This window comes from Macrobrachium rosenbergii, chromosome 36 (assembly GCF_040412425.1).
Source record: "Macrobrachium rosenbergii isolate ZJJX-2024 chromosome 36, ASM4041242v1, whole genome shotgun sequence".
Lineage (NCBI taxonomy): Eukaryota > Metazoa > Arthropoda > Malacostraca > Decapoda > Palaemonidae > Macrobrachium > Macrobrachium rosenbergii.
In genome coordinates, this window is record NC_089776.1 from 12,837,918 (window position 1) to 12,860,335 (window position 22,418).

At 37.1% G+C, this 22,418-nt stretch overlaps 1 protein-coding gene across 1 annotated transcript in view; it reads left to right on the plus strand.

The window, feature by feature from the left end:
• Nucleotides 1–22,418, plus strand: part of LOC136856635 (uncharacterized) — a 949,691-nt gene that overhangs the window by 48,695 nt on the left and 878,578 nt on the right. The window contains 1 exon segment of the mRNA XM_067134595.1: nucleotides 18,428–22,176. Coding sequence (XP_066990696.1) covers nucleotides 18,740–22,176 — 3,437 coding nt within the window. The 5' untranslated portion in view covers nucleotides 18,428–18,739.

The window sequence follows — 22,418 nt, forward strand, 5'->3', positions numbered from 1 at the left end:
CATGCACTGTTATCAAGTATAGTTCAGGGCGTACGTGCTCTATTATTAAGTATAGTTTAGGGCGAGCATGCTCTATAATTAAATACAATTTAAAGCGTGCATATTCTATTATTAAGTACAATCTAGGGCGTGCATCCTGTCTATTATCAAGTAAACTTTAGGGCGTGCATGACCTATATATTTTTTGAGCGTGCATGCTCTACGATTAAGCACAGTTTAAGGCGTGCACGCTCTAACGTGAAGTGTAGTTAGCGATAGATTTAAAACATATCCAAAAAGAATGGTTTCGATATCAGTTCAACATATCTTTGCGTATTACACTTGAAGGTAACCATATGGTCCCTTATTCCTTCTGCAGTCTTCCCTTAAATGAAGAGTATGAAAGAGGATTTAAATTTAGATTGTCTAAAATATCTCCCAGGATAATTTTCTTGTCATAATTTAGTGTAATTTATCATGCTTTTGTTTATCATGTAGGAAAAAGTGATTTTATTTATCATTCATGTGGCTTTTTTATTCTCACGTAGTGATTTTATCTTCACGCGTAAAAGTGATTTTGCTATCATGTATCTTTTATTTATCACGTAGGAAAAGTTATTTTATTTATCTGTTGCAATGATTTTATTTATCAAAAAACTTCATTTAGGAAAAGTATCATGTAGGAAAAAGGTTTTATTTTATTTTATCATGTAGGAAAAAGTGATTTTATTTATCATGCAGGAAAAAGTGATTTTGTTTATCATCATTTTATTTATCACGTAGGAAAAAGTTATTTTATTTATCATGTAGGAAAAAGTTATTTTATTTATCACGTAGGAAAAAGTTATTTTATTTATCATGTAGGAAAAAGTGATTTTATTTATCACGTAGGAAAAAGTTATTTTATTTATCATGTAGGAAAAAGTGATTTTATTTATCACGTAGGAAAAAGTGATTTTGTTTATCATGTAGGAAAAGCTGATTTTATTCATCATGTAGGAAAAGTTATTTTATTTATCATGTAGGAAAAAGTGATTTTGTTTATCATCATGTAGGAAAAAGTGATTTTGTTTATCATTATTTTATTTATCATGTAGGAAAAAGTGATTTTATTTATCATGTAGGAAAAAGTGATTTTATTTATCATGTAGGAAAAAGTGATTTTATTCATCATGTAGGAAAAAGTGATTTTATTTATCATGTAGTGATTTTATTTATCACGCAGGAAAACTGATTTTATCATTAGGAAAAGATTTTATTTATCATGCAGGAAAGTGATTTTATTCATCATATTTTATGAAAAAAAAGTGATTTTATTAATCATGTAGGAAAAGTGATTTTATTCATCATGTAGGAAAAAGTGATTTTATTCATCATGTAGGAAAAAGTGATTTATTAGCAGGAACAATAAAACTGTGACTAGGACTAAGTGTGATGACAGTCAGAAGTCAGAAAACTCCAAATAGTATTTAAAGGAACTGAAATACAGTTCGGTAAAATTAGCGCACTTAAAAATGAGACGGAATATTATAAAAACTAACATAAAATGGATGAATATAATTATTGTATTAGTATGAGTAATCTAGGCTACTGTATGCTAACTGCACATAGCAAGAGTAATTGCCATTTGTACTTGTTCTACATGGAATTAGGATGTTAAATTATGAAAAAATGAGTTATGCTTGTCAGATGAGCACGAGAAAAATGAGTTATGCATGTCAGATGAGCATTATAATGGTGAAAACAAAGAAACACTATTCGGGCTTGTAAATGGATATCAAGAATTTAATTTCTCTCTCTCTCTCTCTCTCTCTCTCTCTCTCTCTCTCTCTCTCTCTCTCTCTCTCTCTCTCTCTTGGGTATGAGAGAATAGAATACAGAACCAATACACTTGAAATTCAGGAGACGTCAGCATCTCTCTCTCTCTCTCTCTCTCTCTCTCTCTCTCTCTCTCTCTCTCTCTCTCTCAAAGACACGTTTGAATTTCACATATACTTTTATGGAAAGTCAATAGACTATTTCTCTTTATTTCCATTATGCAATCATACTTTGACCCCTGACTTGCATTGCTATGCAAGTCTCGTGGAAGAAATATGCAAGTCATCATTCCCCTGGTTTTGAGTCTTACTTAATTGTTATCTTATGGTTTATGGTCTCATTTGCTTCGCGTTTATCAGTTTTGTTTATCTTTTAGTTATTTTTCAGTGTACGCTGTTTTCCGCGTGATATGGTTGTTTGTGAATGTGTAGTTTTATGTTATTGTCTATAACATGTTGTGGTTGTAGTCGATGTGCACATACGCATTTTAATGTTGTACTTTTGTATCTGGTGTGGTTGTTAGAGAATGTATGTTTGTATGTTATTTTTTCCCAGTAGATATGGTTCGGGTGTTAGTGAATGTAATGCACATTCGTATTTTAATGTTTAATTTTTGTATCTAGTGCGGTTATTTGCGAATATTTCCGTGCAAAGTAATTTTAGCGGTTGTTTCCAAATGTATACTAAATATTACGCGACTGGAATATACGTTAGCTGCTCTAATATTCAATTCCCTGTGCTTGGAAGCACAACCCTAAATGATTATGTATGATGATGCAAACTCTTGATCAGATCAACTTGGGTTCGAAATTGGGTCTTTAGGGTACATTCACTGGTCAAAACCAGTTCACCAAAATGATACCTGTGCGTTCTTGCATCAAGTTTTTTTTATGTTGTTAATTTGTGTTATTATGTTGTTTATTTGCTTTTTGTCTAAGAATTTTTTTGTATTATTTTCCATTTCTTTAGTTTTTTATCTTATAGGTTTTTATAGCTCAGCACTTTTGATTTAGTTGAATACATTATTTTGTATATATTACTTTATGCATTTTGCATAACGACGTATATATATATATGTGTGTGTGTGTATATATATATATATATATATATATTATAATCATGATTTCAAATATCTTTTAATAGGAAAAACTTTATTTATTTTGCACGATAGTTTTTCATATAGCCTATATATATATATATATATATATATATATATATATATATATATATATATATATATATATATATATATAATAAATCATGAAAATTTTTATTTATTTTGCATAATAGTTTTTCAATTATTTTCCTTTCCCTCCTACCAAAACTGGTTCTCATGTTACCCATTTACTCTGCACTTGTTTTTGTTTTAATTATCCGCGAATATTCACCTCATTTTAACTGAAATGTTTTTATAACTGTTCTTGGTATCATTTTATAAAGTTAACGTTTCTCATTTATTTATCCAACGTTTTGTCTCTTAACAGATTTGACGTAATTTCTGCTTGCTTGTTTTTCAATTGCGACATTTTGTTTTGTTTATTCCTCTCCACTCCGATGCTTTCCAAGTCTGAAACCTTTTTGGCGATACTATTTTTCTAAGTTGTATTTTTAATTCTTTATAAAAAACAAGGAATTTTTTTTACTGTTGATGGCGCTGATATATAGTATTCTATGTTGGATGTTTTGTAATGTTTTGGTACCTGCTTAATAAATTTGTTTCAACATCTGATTCCTTGTGTTATTGTCCGCTGTGACGAATACTCAGACACTGCTCTCGTTAATTCTCATTATGATGTTTTGATAGCATTTAAAGTTATTTACATTCGAAAGTTATTGCGGGGCTTTTATCTCTTCTTATCAACGTTTCTTTGATATAATTTATTCCAAACAGTCCGGTTATTGTTTTGTTTAGCTTCATAGCTTCTTCAAATGAGTTTTGCCTTCTCCACCATGTTGATTATCTGAATTTCTTCTCCCTTTGTAGCTAACAATTATTTCTAAACAAGTAAATAATAATAAAAAGTTTCTTAGGCATCTTAATCTCCAACAAGCTGAATAGGAATCTAATTCTCCACTTGGCTTACTCTCTTAACGCAACAACAAACTGATTCACTCTGACGGTCAAATGTTTACCATTTTGTCTTTCATTCGAATGCCGCCCTGCTCTGTGGGTCTGTTTGCTTTGAGGTCGTTGGTCTTGCAGTGTAAACATTGACTCTTTAATCCTGCGCTGCTTCCGTTGAAGACAAACTCAACAGTTACTCAGTAGCAGGCCCCAGGGACTCGCCTGTCCGTTTCTCAAGCCCGTCTCTTTAGGTGAATAGGATACGCTATGTCTTTGCTTTGAAAGGGAGGCGAGGGCAAGCGCTCCTGGCATGCCGCAAGGTGAATAGGTTGGTCCCGCACTGTTTGGTTTTCCTTAGGACGTAATTGGCGCTTAGTTAGAGGGTTTAGAAAGGAAAGTGGTTTTTTCTCCCGCGTGTTTGCGGAGGGGAATTCAAAAGGTTGGAAGAGCAGGTTTGTAGGGAAAAGATGATTATATGGGTACATATACGTATGTACAGTATATATACCCATGCATATACCGTATAGGGGTACATGTACAAACAAGAGTTCCCATTTGGTTTTGTGTTTGTGGCAGTAATTCAAAGCGTTGAACCTACTCACTCGAAAACCAAACAAGCCATCCAGGGCAATTTAAACTGAGCGAAAGATGCAGCTAATTTTGTATTCTTTGCGATCATGTAACAACAGTGGCGGAAGACAAGGCTAGCAGCATCTGCCACTCATTATTGACGTCGTATCCTACTCCCGTATCCCTCTTGCCCTTCCGGGGGTCATCCATTATCAGGAAGGGGGTCATTAGTCAACATGGGTGCAGCAGGCATAATTGTCGAGAAGGTACGGAATGGTATGGTACCCCGCCCAGAAACTTAGCTGTACTGACTATACTCGATGCGCACGCAGGCTTGCGCATTATATATATATATATATATATATATATATATATATATATATATATATATATATATATATATATATATATATATATATATATATATACAGTATATGTATATATATATATATACATACAAATATATATATATGTATATATATATATATATATATATATATATATATATATAATATATATATATATATGATATATATATATATATATATATATATATATATATAGAGAGAGAGAGATATAGAGAGAGAGATATAGAGAGAGATATATAGAGAGAGAGAGAGAAATGTTATGAAACATACGTACCACTGAATAGTTGCGATTTTTACTGAATTGCTTTTTTCAAATTTAGTATCTAAGAATAATTTTGAATCGGTTTTAAATATTCAGCTAGAATAGAAACGAAATTGACTAATCAACAATCAATATATTGTTGCGTTTTCCTGCAACTGTTGCCTCATGCAGAACAAGAAAGGTTTGGCCAAGGCTCAATGTAAGCACTACTGGAAATAATTGCCTGGTACTACCAGTCACTTAAAATGTTGTAAAGAAGATTAAATGCACATCCTCCGCGCCCGCGGTACGAGGCTTTTAAAGTAAGTGGCCTATGGTTAAGCTACTCGAAGGCAGTACTAGAATCAGTTTGAGCAAGTGAAGATGCAGTGTGGTATTGCAGCTGATGAGGTGGAAGAACAACTCTCTGATTGGATTGTGTCAGGAAAACTTAGAGAGATTGTTTAGCTTTGTCTTTATTATTATTATTATTATGATGATGATGATGATGATGATGATGATTATTTTCATGTCGGTGGTGAATCTTTGGAGCAGCTTCTTTTAGGCAGATTGCATTAATAGTTTCGTAATCACATATAAGATTTTGGAAAATTACAAGCCAAAAATATGTAATGTTTATTTTAGGAGAACGATATTAAAAGCTGTTTTCATAGTACTGGATCATCAGTCAGCAGTGTTAATTCAATTTCAAACTGAAAAATCGTGTAGGCCAAGATACCTATAGTAGTACTGCATTACACCAATACTTTAGCAGCTGTCTTTAAAAGGTCTGTGCCCCGTGGGGGGTTAGTGCTGTCAGTGCACCTCACGCGGTGCACTGTAGGCGTTACTTAAGGTTCTTTGCAACGTGCCGTCGGTCCCTAGCTGCAACCCCTTTCATTCCTTTTATTGTACCTCTGCTCATATTCTTTCCTTCCATGTTACTTTCCACCTTCTGCTAACAATTGTTTCATAGTCCAACTGCGAGGTTTTCCTCCTGTTACACCTTTCAAATCTTTCTACTGTCAATTTCCCTTTCAGCGCTGAATGACCTCAAAGGTCCCAGCGATTGTCCTTCGGCCTAAATTTTATGTTCCGTTCATTCCAAAGTCTATGTACGATATGTGTCAGTTCTGCAAAAAGAAATACCAACATAATTGAGAAACTGACTTCCCACAGTCTCATAATTTGATTTTTGATGTGACTATCAAAGATGTTAGTAATTTTCCTGTCGTCATTAAATCGTAAGCAGCTAATGCTAGTAAATGTAGAGGGAAGTAAGAATAACATTTCTCTGTTTATCGGACTGCACCAATACTTTTCAATGCAAGTCTAGAGCGTAAAAAACTTCAGTCAGCGATTTATGTCTCGCGAGTACTGAGAACTGGGCAAATATAAAAGAAAACGAACGCTATGCGATGAACTACGTATTTGTTTTGTTTTCTCAGTAACTCGGTCTCTGTTGAGAAGATCAACAGCTCTGTTAGCTGAACTTATTTGCTTAGACTCAAGTTGCACCGTTGCAGGAAGGTGAATTTTAATTAGTGCTGGTTGGTGATCGGCGCTGAAGATTATTCCTTTTTACTTTTGAGATCTTTCTTGATAGATTATAACGATTCGTCATTAACCTTTTTTTTTCAAGTATCTTTGATGATATTATTTTGAATTGTTTTATGCGTTTTTCTTTGTAAGGAGAATTTATATATATATATATATATATATATATATATATATATATATATATATATATATATATATATATATATATATATATGTGTGTGTGTGTGTGTGTGTGTGTGTGTGCGTTTGTGTGTATGTTGATTCTTTATCAACTTATATCTTGGGCTTTCTATCTATTTTATAAGAAATGGTTATTTACTCTTTTCTTTTTGTAGGTAGAATATATTTTCATGACTAACTGTAATTCTTGTAAAGTTTACGATTCTGATTTGTTGTAATTTACTTTTTTCCTTTGTATTTCTTAGCAGATATTAATGAATAGCTATTAATTTATTTCATAGTATTTTGTATTGAACAGTTGTTAACTTACGTCTTTTGCTAGCTTATCGCGTCTTAGTATTACCACAAAACTAGAATTAAATCTGCAAGTTTAAGGTCACATGTACTCGCGAATTCTAATCAAGACGACTAAATTCTAATGCTTTTGTAAACAGAATTCGGTCTGAGTAGAATTGAGCATTTGGCCTCACCGGCGCACGGTTTTTGTCTCTGTTTTATTTTTGCTTTATTTTTAACCTGCTCCGTCAGTAAATGATTAAAGGTATCCTCGGTCGGTTAAAAAAATAAAAAAAAAAGAAATACGCCCATTGTCGCCACTGATCCAGTTTTTTAGTTTGTGTCCAACACTGAGTAACCCATTTGGGGGGCTTCTGTGTCTAATTTTTTATTTCTATTTTTCACATATTTTCGACAAGACTTCCTTAAACGAGAATACGTATATGATATTTATCACACTATTCTCTCATAATTTCAAGCATCACGAACACACCGTGACGAGATGGTAATTCCAGAAAACTCTTCGTGCAAACTGACAAGGAATATCTCAGAACAACGGTCATCTCTTGTCGGCATGGAATGAAATTCAAATTATGTCAGTTAACTGGGTGTTAGTGACAGGCACAATCTAAGTAACGGGGGGTCCTGTCAGTTTTTCGTGAAAAATGAACTAGGGTGGAACCAGAGAATGCCTAGGTGCGTGTGATAATGTTTTAAGCAGCAAAGTTAATCAGAATCACGCGTGGATTGTTGGTGTGCATAGTACAGTGAAGTACATTACAGTACAAGAATTTGGGCGTTACGCATTTGACTGCGGTCAGGGAGCGTTGCCAAAAAGTTGACGGGGCCAGCCTAATGACTTTAAAATCTCATTTTAATATCTGGAAGGAGGAAAAGAACACGATCTGCTCTCTTTCCGTCATTCCGGAAAGCCGGAACTCCCTATTCTCTCAGAGCTGCGCGACAGGACGTTGGTCTTCGAGTCGTCCTCCAGTTAGATGTGCAAAAAGCGAGGAAAGATTGTCAGAAATTTCAGTGCACGATCAAAATTGTCGCTTCTTCTGCGCTCCCCTACGCTCATTACTACCTCGTCTACTCGCATATTGATAAGGGTCGTTTATCTATCTTTGTAGTTCCGGTGTGTGATCTACCATAGATAAGTAAATTGAATGCAGTCCTTAAGATATTCGAATTAGTTTCCTTCGAAGCTACTTTCAAGTTGTGTTATATTTTGAATATCTGTGCCTTCAGTTTTTATATATATATATATATATATATATATATATATATATATATATATATATATATATATATATATATATATATATATATATACATATATACACATATATATATATATACATATGTATAATATATATATTATATGTATAATCAGTAAGCTACAAACGTCCTTTAATATCCAATTCGCTCTACCTCGGAAATAACATATTTTCATATATGTTACCGAAGGGGATTTTTTTTTTTTTAGTTGATAATAAGTTCGTCGTCCCGTGGACCTCACTTGCTGGCCGCGTGGGTTAATGCGTCCACTGTAGTCCTGAGTTCTTGTCCTTCGCTGGTTCGAGCCCACGGGACGACGAACTTATTATCAACTAAAAAAAAAAAATTCCCCTTCGGTAACATATATGAAAATATATTATTTCCGAGGTAGAACGAATTGGATATTAAAGGACGTTTATAGCTTACTGATTGTATATGAATCACGGTGATGTGATAAAAAGTCATATTATATGTATATACACACACACACATATATATATAAATCCATTATTTATTATTCTTTGAATTTATATATGGCAACGTTTTAAATTTCCTCCAGGTTTTTGGCTTCCTGTTTGAAATTTAACTTATACGACCTTGATCTTTTATGTGCAATTTTGCTTTTGTTCGATCTTTCAGGCGTTTAATTATTTTCTTTGACTGCCTGGCTGATTTGAATAACAGTTATCAGTATAGGTCAGAGATTAAAAAAAACAGATAAGTGTTGGTACTTTATAAGGATACTGGGATCCCACATTTATTTTCTGATTTAATATTCTCTATTCTTAGTCAGTGTATTTTATATTTTGCCAATCTTTCCTTGTCTGGGATGATGCTTAAACTTGTAATATCATTGTTATATTTTGGTTTAAAGAAACCTTGTCAGAATTTATTGCAGAGAGAGAGAGAGAGAGAGAGAGAGAGAGAGAGAGAGAGAGAGAGAGAGAGAGAGAGTGACGAGGAGACCGTTTTTATGAAATATCGCGTGCAAATCCCGCAGACTTTTAACACTTCTTATTACAGTTTGCGGCTTGCATAGGTTTTATACTACATGGAATACTTAAGGAACATATTAGCAGGTTTTTTTTTTACCAACTTTGGTAAAATTTCTCTATTTTATGACCGGCATTTTTAAGTCATGAAGTTTCAAGACTAGGTTCTCCGTTTTGTTTAGCGTATATTAGAGCAGTAATACCCTTATCATCATTGTAGCCCTGGTTAGCCATTATATATATATATATATATATATATATATATATATATATATATATATATATATATATATATATATATATATATACATAGAGAGAGAGAGAGAGAGAGAGAGAGAGAGAGAGAGAGAGAGAGAGAGAGAGAGACACAAAGGCACCCACTGAAAATAAGAACTGACTAAGAGCTACATTCAAATGTAGGGATAAATCAGTTGGATAATAATAATAATAATAATAATAATAATAATAATAATAATAATAATAATAATACTTTTAACATTCGCAGTGTTAAAGAAGCAAACGATTTTCATGTCTGGCGTGAAAATAGAAAGTATAAAGAAAGTTTGGTCAACGGAAATTTTCATATGCAAAAGGAGAAAGAAATGAGAGGTCTAGAAAAAGCTAGGTTGATTTCGTATACAATCAGAACCTACCTTCCGTCCCAAAGCGCTTTGTTTTATTTTGATAAAACTAAAAATGCTTGAAGATCCCACTTTTTAATGCGTATTTTTTTTCTTTTTTTCAAGACCCTTTGTCATTGTAGTTTTTAAGGGGCGTGTGTAGTTTTAGAGAATGGGCCTTTTCCTTATCAGAAATAATAGAGAAAGTTCTCTCAGAGATTACCTTAAGTGTTGAGATTTCCATTAATGGAGAAACAAATCCGCAGTTATGTATGGGTACAAATATATTAAAGAATAAATCTATTCAAAGAGCTCTAGGGAATCTGTTCGATTCCCCTTTTCAGTCAGATCGAAATGGGAAATCGAATAGATTCCCGAAAGCTCTCTGAATAGATTTATTTTTGAATATATTTGTGCCCATACATAACTGTGGATTTCTTTCTCCATTCCAAGACTCATGCTACTGTGAGTATTTTCTAATTCCAATTGATCTTATACACCTTGGAACTGCCATGTTTATTTTTGTTCATTTTATTGGAATATTTGAAGTCGACACGAGCACGATAGCGTTAATGAATAAGTATATATTTATTTACCTTCTTATTGCCTTCATAACCTCACGAAACATGTTCAAGAAAGTTCTTCCTAACGTGCACTCTCATCTGCAGTTTCCGGTGCTGCAGAGAAGGGCCCTCCCTAAATGACACAGCCGGAAACTGAACGCAAATATAGTTCACGTTAATTGGCAGCACTTAAAAGAGAATGAGTTGTCGGGCCTAATGGTGCGTGGTCGCAGTCATATTAGCTAATTATATTGGTCTTATGCACGTAAAGGGGGCTTGAGGCTAACCTATATTACGTAACACGTTAAACCCGAAATTGATGCCCTCGTCTTCACTATGTTATTTAACACCGTTGTGGTTTACGTTTGAAGATTCCTAATAGGGCCGTTCACGGAGTTATAGTCTGGGGCTTCTGCACTGTGAAATTGCCCATTTAAAGTATACGCTTTACTTGAAACTGATCAGGATATAGTTATAAGACTGCTTCTCTTAATAGGACCATTCACAAAGTTATATATACTCTTCAAAAGCCTCTGTACCATGAAAATGTCCATTTAAAGTAAACGTTTTACTTAATAAATACCACATCTTGTTAATTTAGTCCGTAGCGTGATACGGAAGCATCGCTGGAACATTTGGGTTGGCAACACTGATCAGTTGAGCAAAACCCCTTCACGCGTATCCCAGGTCTTATGGGAGCTGTCATCTCCGATAGCTCTGCGGTTGACCAACCACGTGACTTCCGGGTAGTAGCCAGGGAGAATGAATGGATAGCCTCTTTACTCTACAGGATTTTATTGCCAGAGCTACTATAAAATAAAACAAAAAATACTGAGACAAATTTTGGAAGAGTCTCAGAACATTTTCTGGATTAGTGCGCAGACGCCATACGTATTATCCGGTATCAGATTCACATTATTAATACCAGATCAATCAAGAAATGAGCAGTTTTGGGCTTATATATTCTCTTGTTGATATTCGTTTTGTTTATAAATCATCGTCATTATGGATTTCGATTCAGATGAAAATCGTAAACTTTTATACAGTATATATATATATATATATATATATATATATATATATATATATATATGTGTGTGTGTGTGTGTGTGTGTGTGTGTGTGTGTATGTGTGTGTTTATTCGCTTTTTGACAGTTTTTATTTATAAATTAACATGATTATGTATTTTGATTAATATGCAAATCATAAACCTACAGAAACGGGGAATATATTTTGAAGAACCCTGCCAATTGACGATTATCCTCTTAAGCTACCATCCTTAAGGGATCACATTTTAAAACTGGTAAACACATATTAATACTCAGGTAAACAGGGATGTGTCCATATCATTGCATCTCTACCAAGAGTTGAACCTCGGTCCTCTCGTCAATCAGGCGAGTGTCATAGCCACTAAGATCTCTCTCTCTCTCTCTCTCTCTCTCTCTCTCTCTCTCTCTCTCTCTCTCTCTGCCTCTTTATGTATGACAGTGTCTTTATATCCTATTCACGTACGTACAAATACACACACACATATACACGCACACACACAAACCTATTCACACACATACACACTGATGAAGGAAAAACACACCGATATCCGCTCTCTCTCTCTCTCTCTCTCTCTCTCTCTCTCTCTCTCTCTCTCTCTCTCTCTCTCTCTCTCTAGTCCAGTACTTTTTCTCCACCCTGGTTGCAAGTCAGTTCCTAAAGTTTTCCCGGCTCGCTCAGGAATCGAATCCGCGATTCTACAAATGGATGATTATATGCATAAAGGAACAGCAGTTTAGTCAATCAACTTGGGTATAGTGGTTATGACACTCGCCCCATTAGCGAGAGGACGCAGGTTCGACTCATAATTTCAAGGTGTGTAATATTACTCTTTATTTCTAATGAACATTGCAAAAGATAATGGCTCGGAAGTAAATAGATATACAATATTTTATGCAAGTATGAACCACTCTCTCTCTTTCTCTCTCTCTCTCTCTCTCTCTCTCTCTCTCTCTCTCTCTCTCTCTCTCTCCTTATTCTATATTCATGATTAGCGCGATAACTTCGAGTGTAGTGCACTGAAAAATGCCCTTTGATTAAAAACGTTGAATAATTTGCAGGTGTCAGTTACCTCTGATACACACACACACACACACACACACACACACACACACACACACACATATATTGTATATATATATATATATATATATATATATATATTACACACACACACACATATATATATATATATATATATATATAAAAATAAGTAGAAATGAAAAGGTTTCAGGTATTAGAAAAAATAAACCATAGTGATAATTTTTTATAATTTTACTTAAAATACTATCACATCGGCGGTATTTACTTCTTACACTTGAAATATTGTTTGTTTAAGGAACAATTCTTTAAGATTGAAACAAATTGCTTATGCTACTCTGTGCTGAATGAATAACAATTATTATTATTATTATTATTATTATTAAAAGATTATTATTATTATTATTATTATTATTATTATTATTATTATTATTATTATTATGCAGAAGATGAACCCTATTCGCATGGAACAAGCCCACCAAAGGGGCCACTGACTTGAAATTCAAGCTTCCAAAGAATATTATGGTGTTCATTAGGAAGAAATAAAAACAAATCTGTTTTCTTGCACTGGTGATAAACTTGAAAATTAACTAGTTGAAATTATGCCATGCTAAGTTACTTATCACTCAAGTGCTGTGTGCGCTGGCAGACGCCACACTTCAAGAGAGAGAGAGAGAGAGAGAGAGAGAGAGAGAGAGAGAGAGAGAGAGAGAGAGAGAACGGCACTCCACTTGAATGCCTGTGACCTTCTATTCCCTAATTGAAGTGAAGTGCCTGGCGGAATCATTCCTCACTTTCAAGGTTAATAATGGTTTGAACGGTAATGAAATTTTCAGCCGTGGGTCTGTTTGTTGTCTAAATGTTGCTTTGTGTATTTCCTATTCCCGCTGTTTCTTAGGAGTTTTATTCTAATAAACAAAGCGCCTTGCAGCATCAAAAACAAATACGTTTGTCGCATATCCAATTTGCGATACAATACTGAAAACAATTGCATTGTTTTTTTTTTTTGCTTCATTTATTCTTTAGCTAGTACGTTGCAGAAGCGACCAAAGAGCGTTATTGGCTCTGATATTATTATTATTATTATTATTATTATTATTATTATTATTATTATTATTATTATTATTATTGCTGTTGTAGACCTTACTTCGGTTTCTGTCTTTGAGGTAAAAGTGGCTCGAGAAATTCCTTACATAAGAGTTATTATTATTATTATTATTATTATTATTATTATTATTATTACTATTATTATTCAGAAAGTGAACCCTGTTTATATGGAACAAGCAAGCCTACAGGGGCCATTGTCTTGAAATTTAAGCTTCCAAGGAATTTTGAAGTTCATTTGAAATAGTTACAGAAGATAATAGTAAATACAGGAGAAGAGTATTTAGAAAAAAAAATAAAGTGACAAATTAAAAAATAAACAGATAAAATTTAAGTAAATTGTACGATAGGAGGAATTTCTTTATTGAAACTTAACGATTGAGAATATCTGTGTACATGTACAGTTTATTAATTGTAAATCTTGTTTGACCAGTCATGTTTCTGCCTGTGATGTTTTATATACTGTTAAGAAGAGAGAGAGAGAGAGAGAGAGAGAGAGAGAGAGAGAGAGAGAGAGAGAGAGAGAGAGAGAGAGATTTATGATTTGAATAAGAGTCACCCTCTGTGATTATTGCTTTCTAAGATTTGGTTTTGTAAATCAAAGAAATTATACTTTCTTGCAGTCACTATTTTCATTTGTGTGCCAGCGTATACATGTATACATCATTGTTACTTAATTCTCTTGATATATAAATAGCCGCGTGTATATGTGTATGTTAACATAATCCCATAAAACTTTTTAATGCGATTGTTTCTAATTGTTTTTGATAATGTAACGTGCTTTGTTTATTAAAATAAAGTTCCCAAGAAACTGCGGCAATGGAAATACACAAGTCAGTGTTTGTTTGTAGTGTAGAGTATCGTGTATCATATCGTGTATCATACTACTGTTCCCACAATAAGTGTGAAAGGAAGAGCTGGGAAAATACCATCAACCACTCACACTCGCATATATATGTATGTATGTTTGTATGGATGCATGTATGTATGTGTTTTAACAAATGATCTCTCGAGTGACTGGTTTTTTGCAGTGATGTCAAATGAACGTTTAACCACTCACACTCACAGATATGTATGTATGTATGTATGTATGTATGTATGTATGTATGTATGTCTTTGAAAAAAACCTTTTAAGTAACCGATCTCCCAAGTAATTAGACTTCTAATTTGCAAGCAAGAATCAAATGAAGAGAATATAAAGCTGTTTATTCGTAATGGGTTCAGCATGTTTCTTAGGGAGGAGCGTGACGTCAGAGGAGCGGAATGTAAACAAACCCACATTCACGCCCTTTTTCCACGGAACTGTTCATAGATACCCCCTGGTATTGTTTCGTCAACACGTATCGCGTGGTTGAACTGTAATTGGTTTGGTTATCTTCAAAAGAATGCTCGCTCGCTGGCGTGCGCGCGCGAGCGTATTTGTTGTGTACCAGAGGGAAAAAGGATGCTGATGTATTAATTGTTTATGGCACTGGATAATTTATACATCAGTAAGTCATGATGTTGCTTAAGACAGTTGTCGTAAATTTTCGGTTTCTCTCTCTCTCTCTCTCTCTCTCTCTCTCTCTCTCTCTCTCTCTCTCTCTCTCTCTCTCTCTCTCTCTCTCTCTCTTTCTTCTAGTTTTGACTGTTTACTGTTTTAAGAAGTACTCCGATGTGCGTTTAATTCTTATAATAAATTCTCTTTAATATATGAAGATTATTCTAAAAATTCTGTTGAATTTATTAAAAGAACTCCGTAAATTCTGTTGAATTTATCAAGAGAATTCTGTAAAATCTGTTGAATTTATTAAAAATATCTGTAAATTCTGTTGGTTATTTTTAAAGAATTCTGCAAATTCTGTTGATTTAATAAAAGAATTCTGTAAATTCTGTCGAATCTAATAAAAGAATTCTGGAAATTCCGTTGAATTTATTAAATGAATTCTGTAAATCCTGTTGAATTCATCAACAGATTTCTGTAAATTATCATCAGTTTATTTAAAGAATTCTATAAATTGGTGAATACTCATTACCTGAGCAGTCTTGGAAGCTTTTGGGAGGAAATGATTTTGTAAATGACTTAAAATTTATCAAATCGAAAAAGAAAATTGATTTTATCCTTTTTCACAAGTCGGTAAAAAGAGTTCAAGGGAGTTTAGAATATACATATATATATATATATATATATATATGTATATATATATATGTGTCTTTATATATATATATATATTGCGTGTGTGTGTGTGTGTGTGTGTCTTTGCGTGTGTGTGTGTGTGTGTGTTGTAATTTCTGTTTTCTTCATAGACTTGTTTTTGACAACTAAATCATCTCATACGTACTGTTTTACAACTTTTTTTTTTTCTGTTCTATGAAGGAATACAGTTATGAATCAACCTCATATTTCTAATGATTAAAAAAGCTAGAACGGATATTATAGCCTGCAATTTGCTCAGAATTTGCTCAAAATTGAAAAACGCATCGATTATCTGAAACTAAGGGAGCAAAATTTCTCCGTACTAAAACATGTATAAAACTGAAGTTATAACTATCAAGCTCGGGTCACAACAGCAATTTCTGTCAAGAACGCACTGCATTTAGTAAAGCAGGATCTTTTTAACTAGCGCGCATGCGTGTTAGGGCGCTGCTTCAAGATGCAACACAAGACAACTTAATTGAGCCTATTATGTACTTCCTACCATGCGACCAAATAACTCTAACTAGAAAGGGAATGCATATTTTAACGAGCCTTTGCTGGTATAGAGTCTCTAACGCAACCACAGATAGACAGACAGACAGATAGATAGACATTATTATTATTAATTATTATTATTCAAAAGATGGGCCCTATTCATATGGAATAAGCCCACAGGGGCCATTATCCTGAAATTTAAGCTTCCAAAGAATATTATGGTGTTCGTTAGAAAGAGGTAACAGAAGGTAATGGCGAAAGCAGAGAGAAAGGAGAGATCACTTATTAATAAGCAAAAAATCAAATTAACAAATAAATAAATAGATAAAAATGTAAATTATTAAATTGAAAGGAGAATTATTTTAGGGTAGTAATGCATTGCATCTTCGCTTGAGTTTTGAAGTTCCAGTTGCGCTATCAACGGTGTAAGGAATAAAGGACTTCTGGAACTGAGAAGTTCGACAGCGTAGATAGATAGATAGATAGATAGATAGATAGATAGATAGATAGATTGATAGATAGAAAAAAGAGATATGTGTGTGTGTGTGTTCGGAGGGCGGGCATTTAGTGCTCGGATGACGATATGAAGTGATAAAGATTAAAGTGGTTTACAATTTTTTATGTTGTAGTATCAGGTTTAACCATAGTCCAGCTAATATTTAGGTAACAATGTCTCCACTTCTGACAACTCGTCCTGTAGGTCGGATTACTTAAACGCGGCGTGAAATGACCGTAGAGTTTACAATTTCCTTTGCCAATTTTACCTTACATGTATGTTATAGATATATTTTTTAGAGGCTTTTAATCGGCCTAACAGTAGTTTTACTTTTTATACAGTCTGTCAGTTTATTCAGACTTTAGTATCACTAAACTGGTAATTAGTTTCAGCTTATCAAATCATGTTGAGAAGTAACTTTGCGTAAAAAGATTGTTTGCAAGCGAAACTGTCTTACGGTTTAGCGCAAGTATATTTTCAGTTTCTGACTGCCAAATGAACTTCATGCCTTGTGGGATCATTTTCTCAATTTTGGTGTGAATCTGTTTCTGAAATCTCACATAAATGGAAAACTGATATAACCTTGAAAAATCACACAGGATTTTTTTCGTCTGGAAGTTTCTTGCAGAATTCTGATGCTTTGCCACATTTTAGCAGGAAGGGTTCATATGTCATTTTGGGTAGTTTGACTTAAGTTTTAAAATAACGCTATACTGCTGAGCTATTGTCATTAAAAAAGGCTAGAGTTTTATTTTGCATGTAATGTTGATTTTTGAAAGTATGTTCTCTCTCTCTCTCTCTCTCTCTCTCTCTCTCTCTCTCTCTCTCTCTCTCTCTCTATATATATATATATATATATATATATATATATATATATATATATATATATATATATATATATATATATATATATATATATATATATATATATATATATATATATATATATATATATATATATACACATATACATATGCAGGTCATTCACTCAGGTACGGTGTTGTTTATATCTTCACAAAAATTATGTTTTTAAAGCGAACATTATATGTATATGTCTATATATATACAGATGTATATATGACATATAAATCTATACGAATATATATATATATATACTTATATAAATTTATACATACATACATACATACATACATATGCATAAATAAATAGATATGTATATATAATAGGTTTTTAAGTTTATTTATTCAAATTTTCCATCTCTTTGCAATTTTATTATGAAGTAGTGCTGCATTTTGCCTCAATCACTCATCTGTAGGTAGCCGATTATGTTACATCTTTGCGGCGGCTATTGTTACCAGAACAAGTGTGGCTACATGTTTGGGGTGGGGACGTTTATAATTTGAGGTAATCCTATTAATATGTGCCTTGTTAACTTAGCTCTGCATGTCTTCATCGTCCTCTCTCTCTCTCTCTCTCTCTCTCTCTCTCTCTCTCTCTCTCTCTCTTCTCTCTCGTGTTACCCTCTTGCATTTCGTAGGAGTTCCGGGTTAGGTCTGTATGGTGATGATCTAATTCTCGTTTTCTCCTTCTGCAGGTGGTTCGTCTGAGAGATTACCAAGGCCTATACACGTGACAGGCCGCTCAGCTGATCCCGAGTGACGTACATGTTCGGACGAAGGGAGCCTCTCGCTAGTGACGGTGGAAATTTTGTTGTTGATGGATATGTGGCAGTCACGATGAGTGCTTTTGGACTTGGTGCGATGTGAGATTTACTGATAATCACAGATAGTTTTCATTTGCTCTGTTTTTTTCTCTTAATAAACGAGTGATCGGCGCTGACAGATGATATGCGTCGATGCCCCTGGCCACTATGAAGAGAACGTTCTTCCAGTGACACGCACGAAAGATGCCCGACAGCGGGGGCGCAGCGCCATGCCACCAGGGTCACATGAGGACGTTCTCCACCGTGGAGGACACTCACGATCTCAGCCATGATTCGGGCACGTGGATGGAGGTGCCCACCATAGGCGGGCGCAACCTAGACGCCACTTTCGATACTCGCGCACTGAGAAATCAAATCCGCGGCCACGGCCAGTTTGTTACGGTTGTGGCTGTCGAGAAAGATGACGAAGAAGACGGAGAAGGTGGTGATGATGATGATGACGATGATGGCGGCGATGGCGGCGGCGGCGGCGGTGGTGGTGACAGGGGGACTTGTAGTGTCATGGGGTCGTCCACCCTAACCTGCCAGGCTCGGCCGACCGCGACGCAGCCGGTTCCCAAAGCGGCCCCGAGGGGTTTCGTCACGGTAGTGGCCGTGGGTGCCGACAGCAGCCTTCACCTGAACCACACCGTTGGCACCGTCACTGCCAACCTCAAGTTGCATTTAGGGCCGAGTGACCAGGAGGACGATGACGACGGCCATACAGGTGAATCCGATTACGTCAACCAGGAGATGATCGACAGGGAGAGGAGAGCGTCCTCCTTCACCGCCGGAGGGGAAGACCCGCCGCCGGAGGACAGCGGCAGCGCCGTCCCGTCAACCGTGCCCGACCAGGTGGTGGTGTACCGGTTGCCGGGGGAGCGGCTGGGCCTGGGGCTGAAATTCGACGGCGGTATGGGATCGAGGGAGCGCGTCAAGAGGCTTTTCATACAGAGCGTCGCTCCTGACTCGCCCGCTGCTCGCGCCGCAGTGCCGTGGGGGGAGCTGCAGCCGGGGGACCAGATCCTCAACATAGAAGGATGCGCCGTGTCGTCGATGACCCGCGTGCAGTGCGTGTCCTTCCTGAAGGATGCCGCCATGAAGATCACCATCGGCGTGCTTAAGGGCAATGGCATTCTCCCCGATTTCGAGAACAACGCCTTTGAACACCAGGATTATTACCGTCGCGGTCAGGAACAAGACGAGGAATGCGATTCCTCTCGGCCCCCTCCCCTGATCGTAGGTGAGATGAGGAAGAGAGTGCCCCCTCCCCCTTTGCCTCCGAGATCTAGACCTAGGAAGTCCCCTGCGCGCCCTCCGAAAGACGCCCTACCTGTTCCTCCTCCCCCCAGCGCCTTCCAAGACATGGATGAAGACGGCCCTAGTATGAGATATCCTCACCAGAGGTCCTCGTCACTAGACGACGGCGACGACAGGGAGCACTCCCTTCAGAGGTGGAGGGAGATGGTCTTCGCCCGTCGTAATCGCCCTGGGGATTTGCAAGAACTGATAGAGGACCTGGAATTCCATCACCCCGTGTCTTGGATCACGAGGCGAATGGAAGACTCCATAGACGGCGACCTTCCCCCGATACCGGCGTTCTACCACGATCTGGTCGGGGAGGAAGATGCCATGGGTCCGTGCGAAAGCGAAAGTGACGAGACCAACAGTTCTGTTTCGACGGTGGTCGACCGTTTGTCACTGTCGTCCTCGACAACTGTGTCCAGGAACTCGTCTTTTAACGCAACTGCGGACACTTCTAGATTTGACCTCGCTCGCGCACTGAGTCCCTTTGAGCAGCTGGAAAAGGAGTTAGAAACGGAAACCATGACAGAAGTGTCACTGTCATCAACGCCCCACACGGCGCCAAGAGACGACGCTTCTGTGGCCCCTCCCATCGACCGCACGACGAAGCCTCCGTCAGCTGAGACCCCGGATGCAGAAACGGAGGTATCGTCTTCTACCAGCGGAAGGAAAGCGAGCAGTGGCAAAATTAAAATGCGACCATCCATTAAGTCCTTCTCCTTCAGTCTGAAGGGGCGCCCATTCTCTTGGCAACAAGGCAAGACGCACGAGAGAGGGCCCAGTAGAACCGTCGGGAGGGCCGAGAACTTCCTCTCTATCAAGAGACACAGTAAGCGCCCGGCGCCGCCCCCTCCCCCACGGTCTATCGAAATGTCTACCTCGCAAACGAACACAGTAGTCACCGTCACGTCGAATATGACGGGAGCAGAGAGTCACTCAGTTCACGACGACTCCGACGATTACATCGACATGGTTGCCGAGGCGGCGAAGCAAGGCATCACGACCCCCGTCAATTTAGGGTCACGGAAAAAGAATGTGGGCGAGGTCATTAGTCTCAAGACCACCGGTGAACCCAAGTTGTCGCCCGAATACTTGATGATATTGAATTCCCCCGCTGGCGACGAGGCGCCCTCCGAGTTTCCCTCGAAAGGGTTCTACGCCGACATCGAAGAAGAAATCAAGAAAGTGAAGAGGTCGAGTGCGGATGCGTCAAAGGAAGAGAGTTCGAATTCGGGCGACGAAAGTGAAGATGACGCAAAGGAAGTTCCGATCGTCGTGAAAGAAAGGGAAAATGACTATGTCGAATTAGTGCCGACGTCGGAGGTCGAAAGTCATGTGAAGGAAGAAAAGGTACCAGAAAACAAAGACTCTCAGTCGATGCCAAATGAAAATGACCCACAAGGGTCCGACAAGGCACTGCCTTCGGCAAGCACAGTGGAAATCGAGGCGCAGGTCCACCAGGAAGCGAGTGACGCCGATCATGTGAGCGAAGTGACAACGCCCCAAGAAGGCCTGAGCAAGGACGACTTCGAGGCGGGGAGGAGAGGTGTCCCTGACGAGCCCCTGGAGAACATATACGAAGGGGAGTATTTAGGTGAAAGTGACGACAACGAAGAGGAAAGTGACGATGCCAACGGAAGTGACGAAGAGGACGAGGGGAGTTACATCCTGGAACCCGATCTGTATGACGACTCGGAGGGCTTCTTGTCCTGCTCCTCGCCCAAAATCTCGCCCCCGATCCTGTCGTCGAGGAGGAGCCTGAGATTACCGAGTCTGATCATAAGCGAGGCCAACGAAATGGGCGTCTATGAGGACCTCTACGAGGCCTACTCCTCGATCGACGACAGATCCCTGGACTTGTGTCTGGAGAGGGCCTTGGTGGACAGGGGCCTCCCCAGCGTCCCCGAGGAGGACAGTGGGGAACAGGACGATACGATAGAGGAAGAGGACCCTTATACCTTATACGATGACGTCGAAGGGGAGGCGACGAAGGCCAGTGAAGCCAGTGAAAATGAGGGAAATGAATCGCAGAACTGTGAGGCCGTGGAGAAGGAAAGTGAAACCAGTGAAAATGACCCGAGTGCGAAATCGGGCAGTGCCCCCGAAACAGTGGACAGTGAAAAGTTAAGCCGGACTATTTCACAGGGGTACAAAGCGAAACGCTTGAGACGCGACCTCGGGGAACTCATACGACGGGAGATGAACCTCGAGGGCGACGTGACGGTCGAAGTCGAGGAAGAGGAGGAGGTCGAGAACCTCGTCGAATGTGCCAATGAGGAGGAACTTCTCCTGGTCATGCGCGCCCTTCGCCAGGACCAGCCGGGGGATAAACTAAGGTAAGTGCAATGGAAAATTCCTATTCTATATATATATATATATATATACACATATACATATATATATATATATATATATATATATATATATATATATATATATATATATATATATATATATATATATATATATATATATATACAGTACATACATATTAAAATATATATATTCATTAAACTTATATGTTGAGATTTATATATATATAGAATACCTGGATAAAAATTTAATTAAACTATATTTT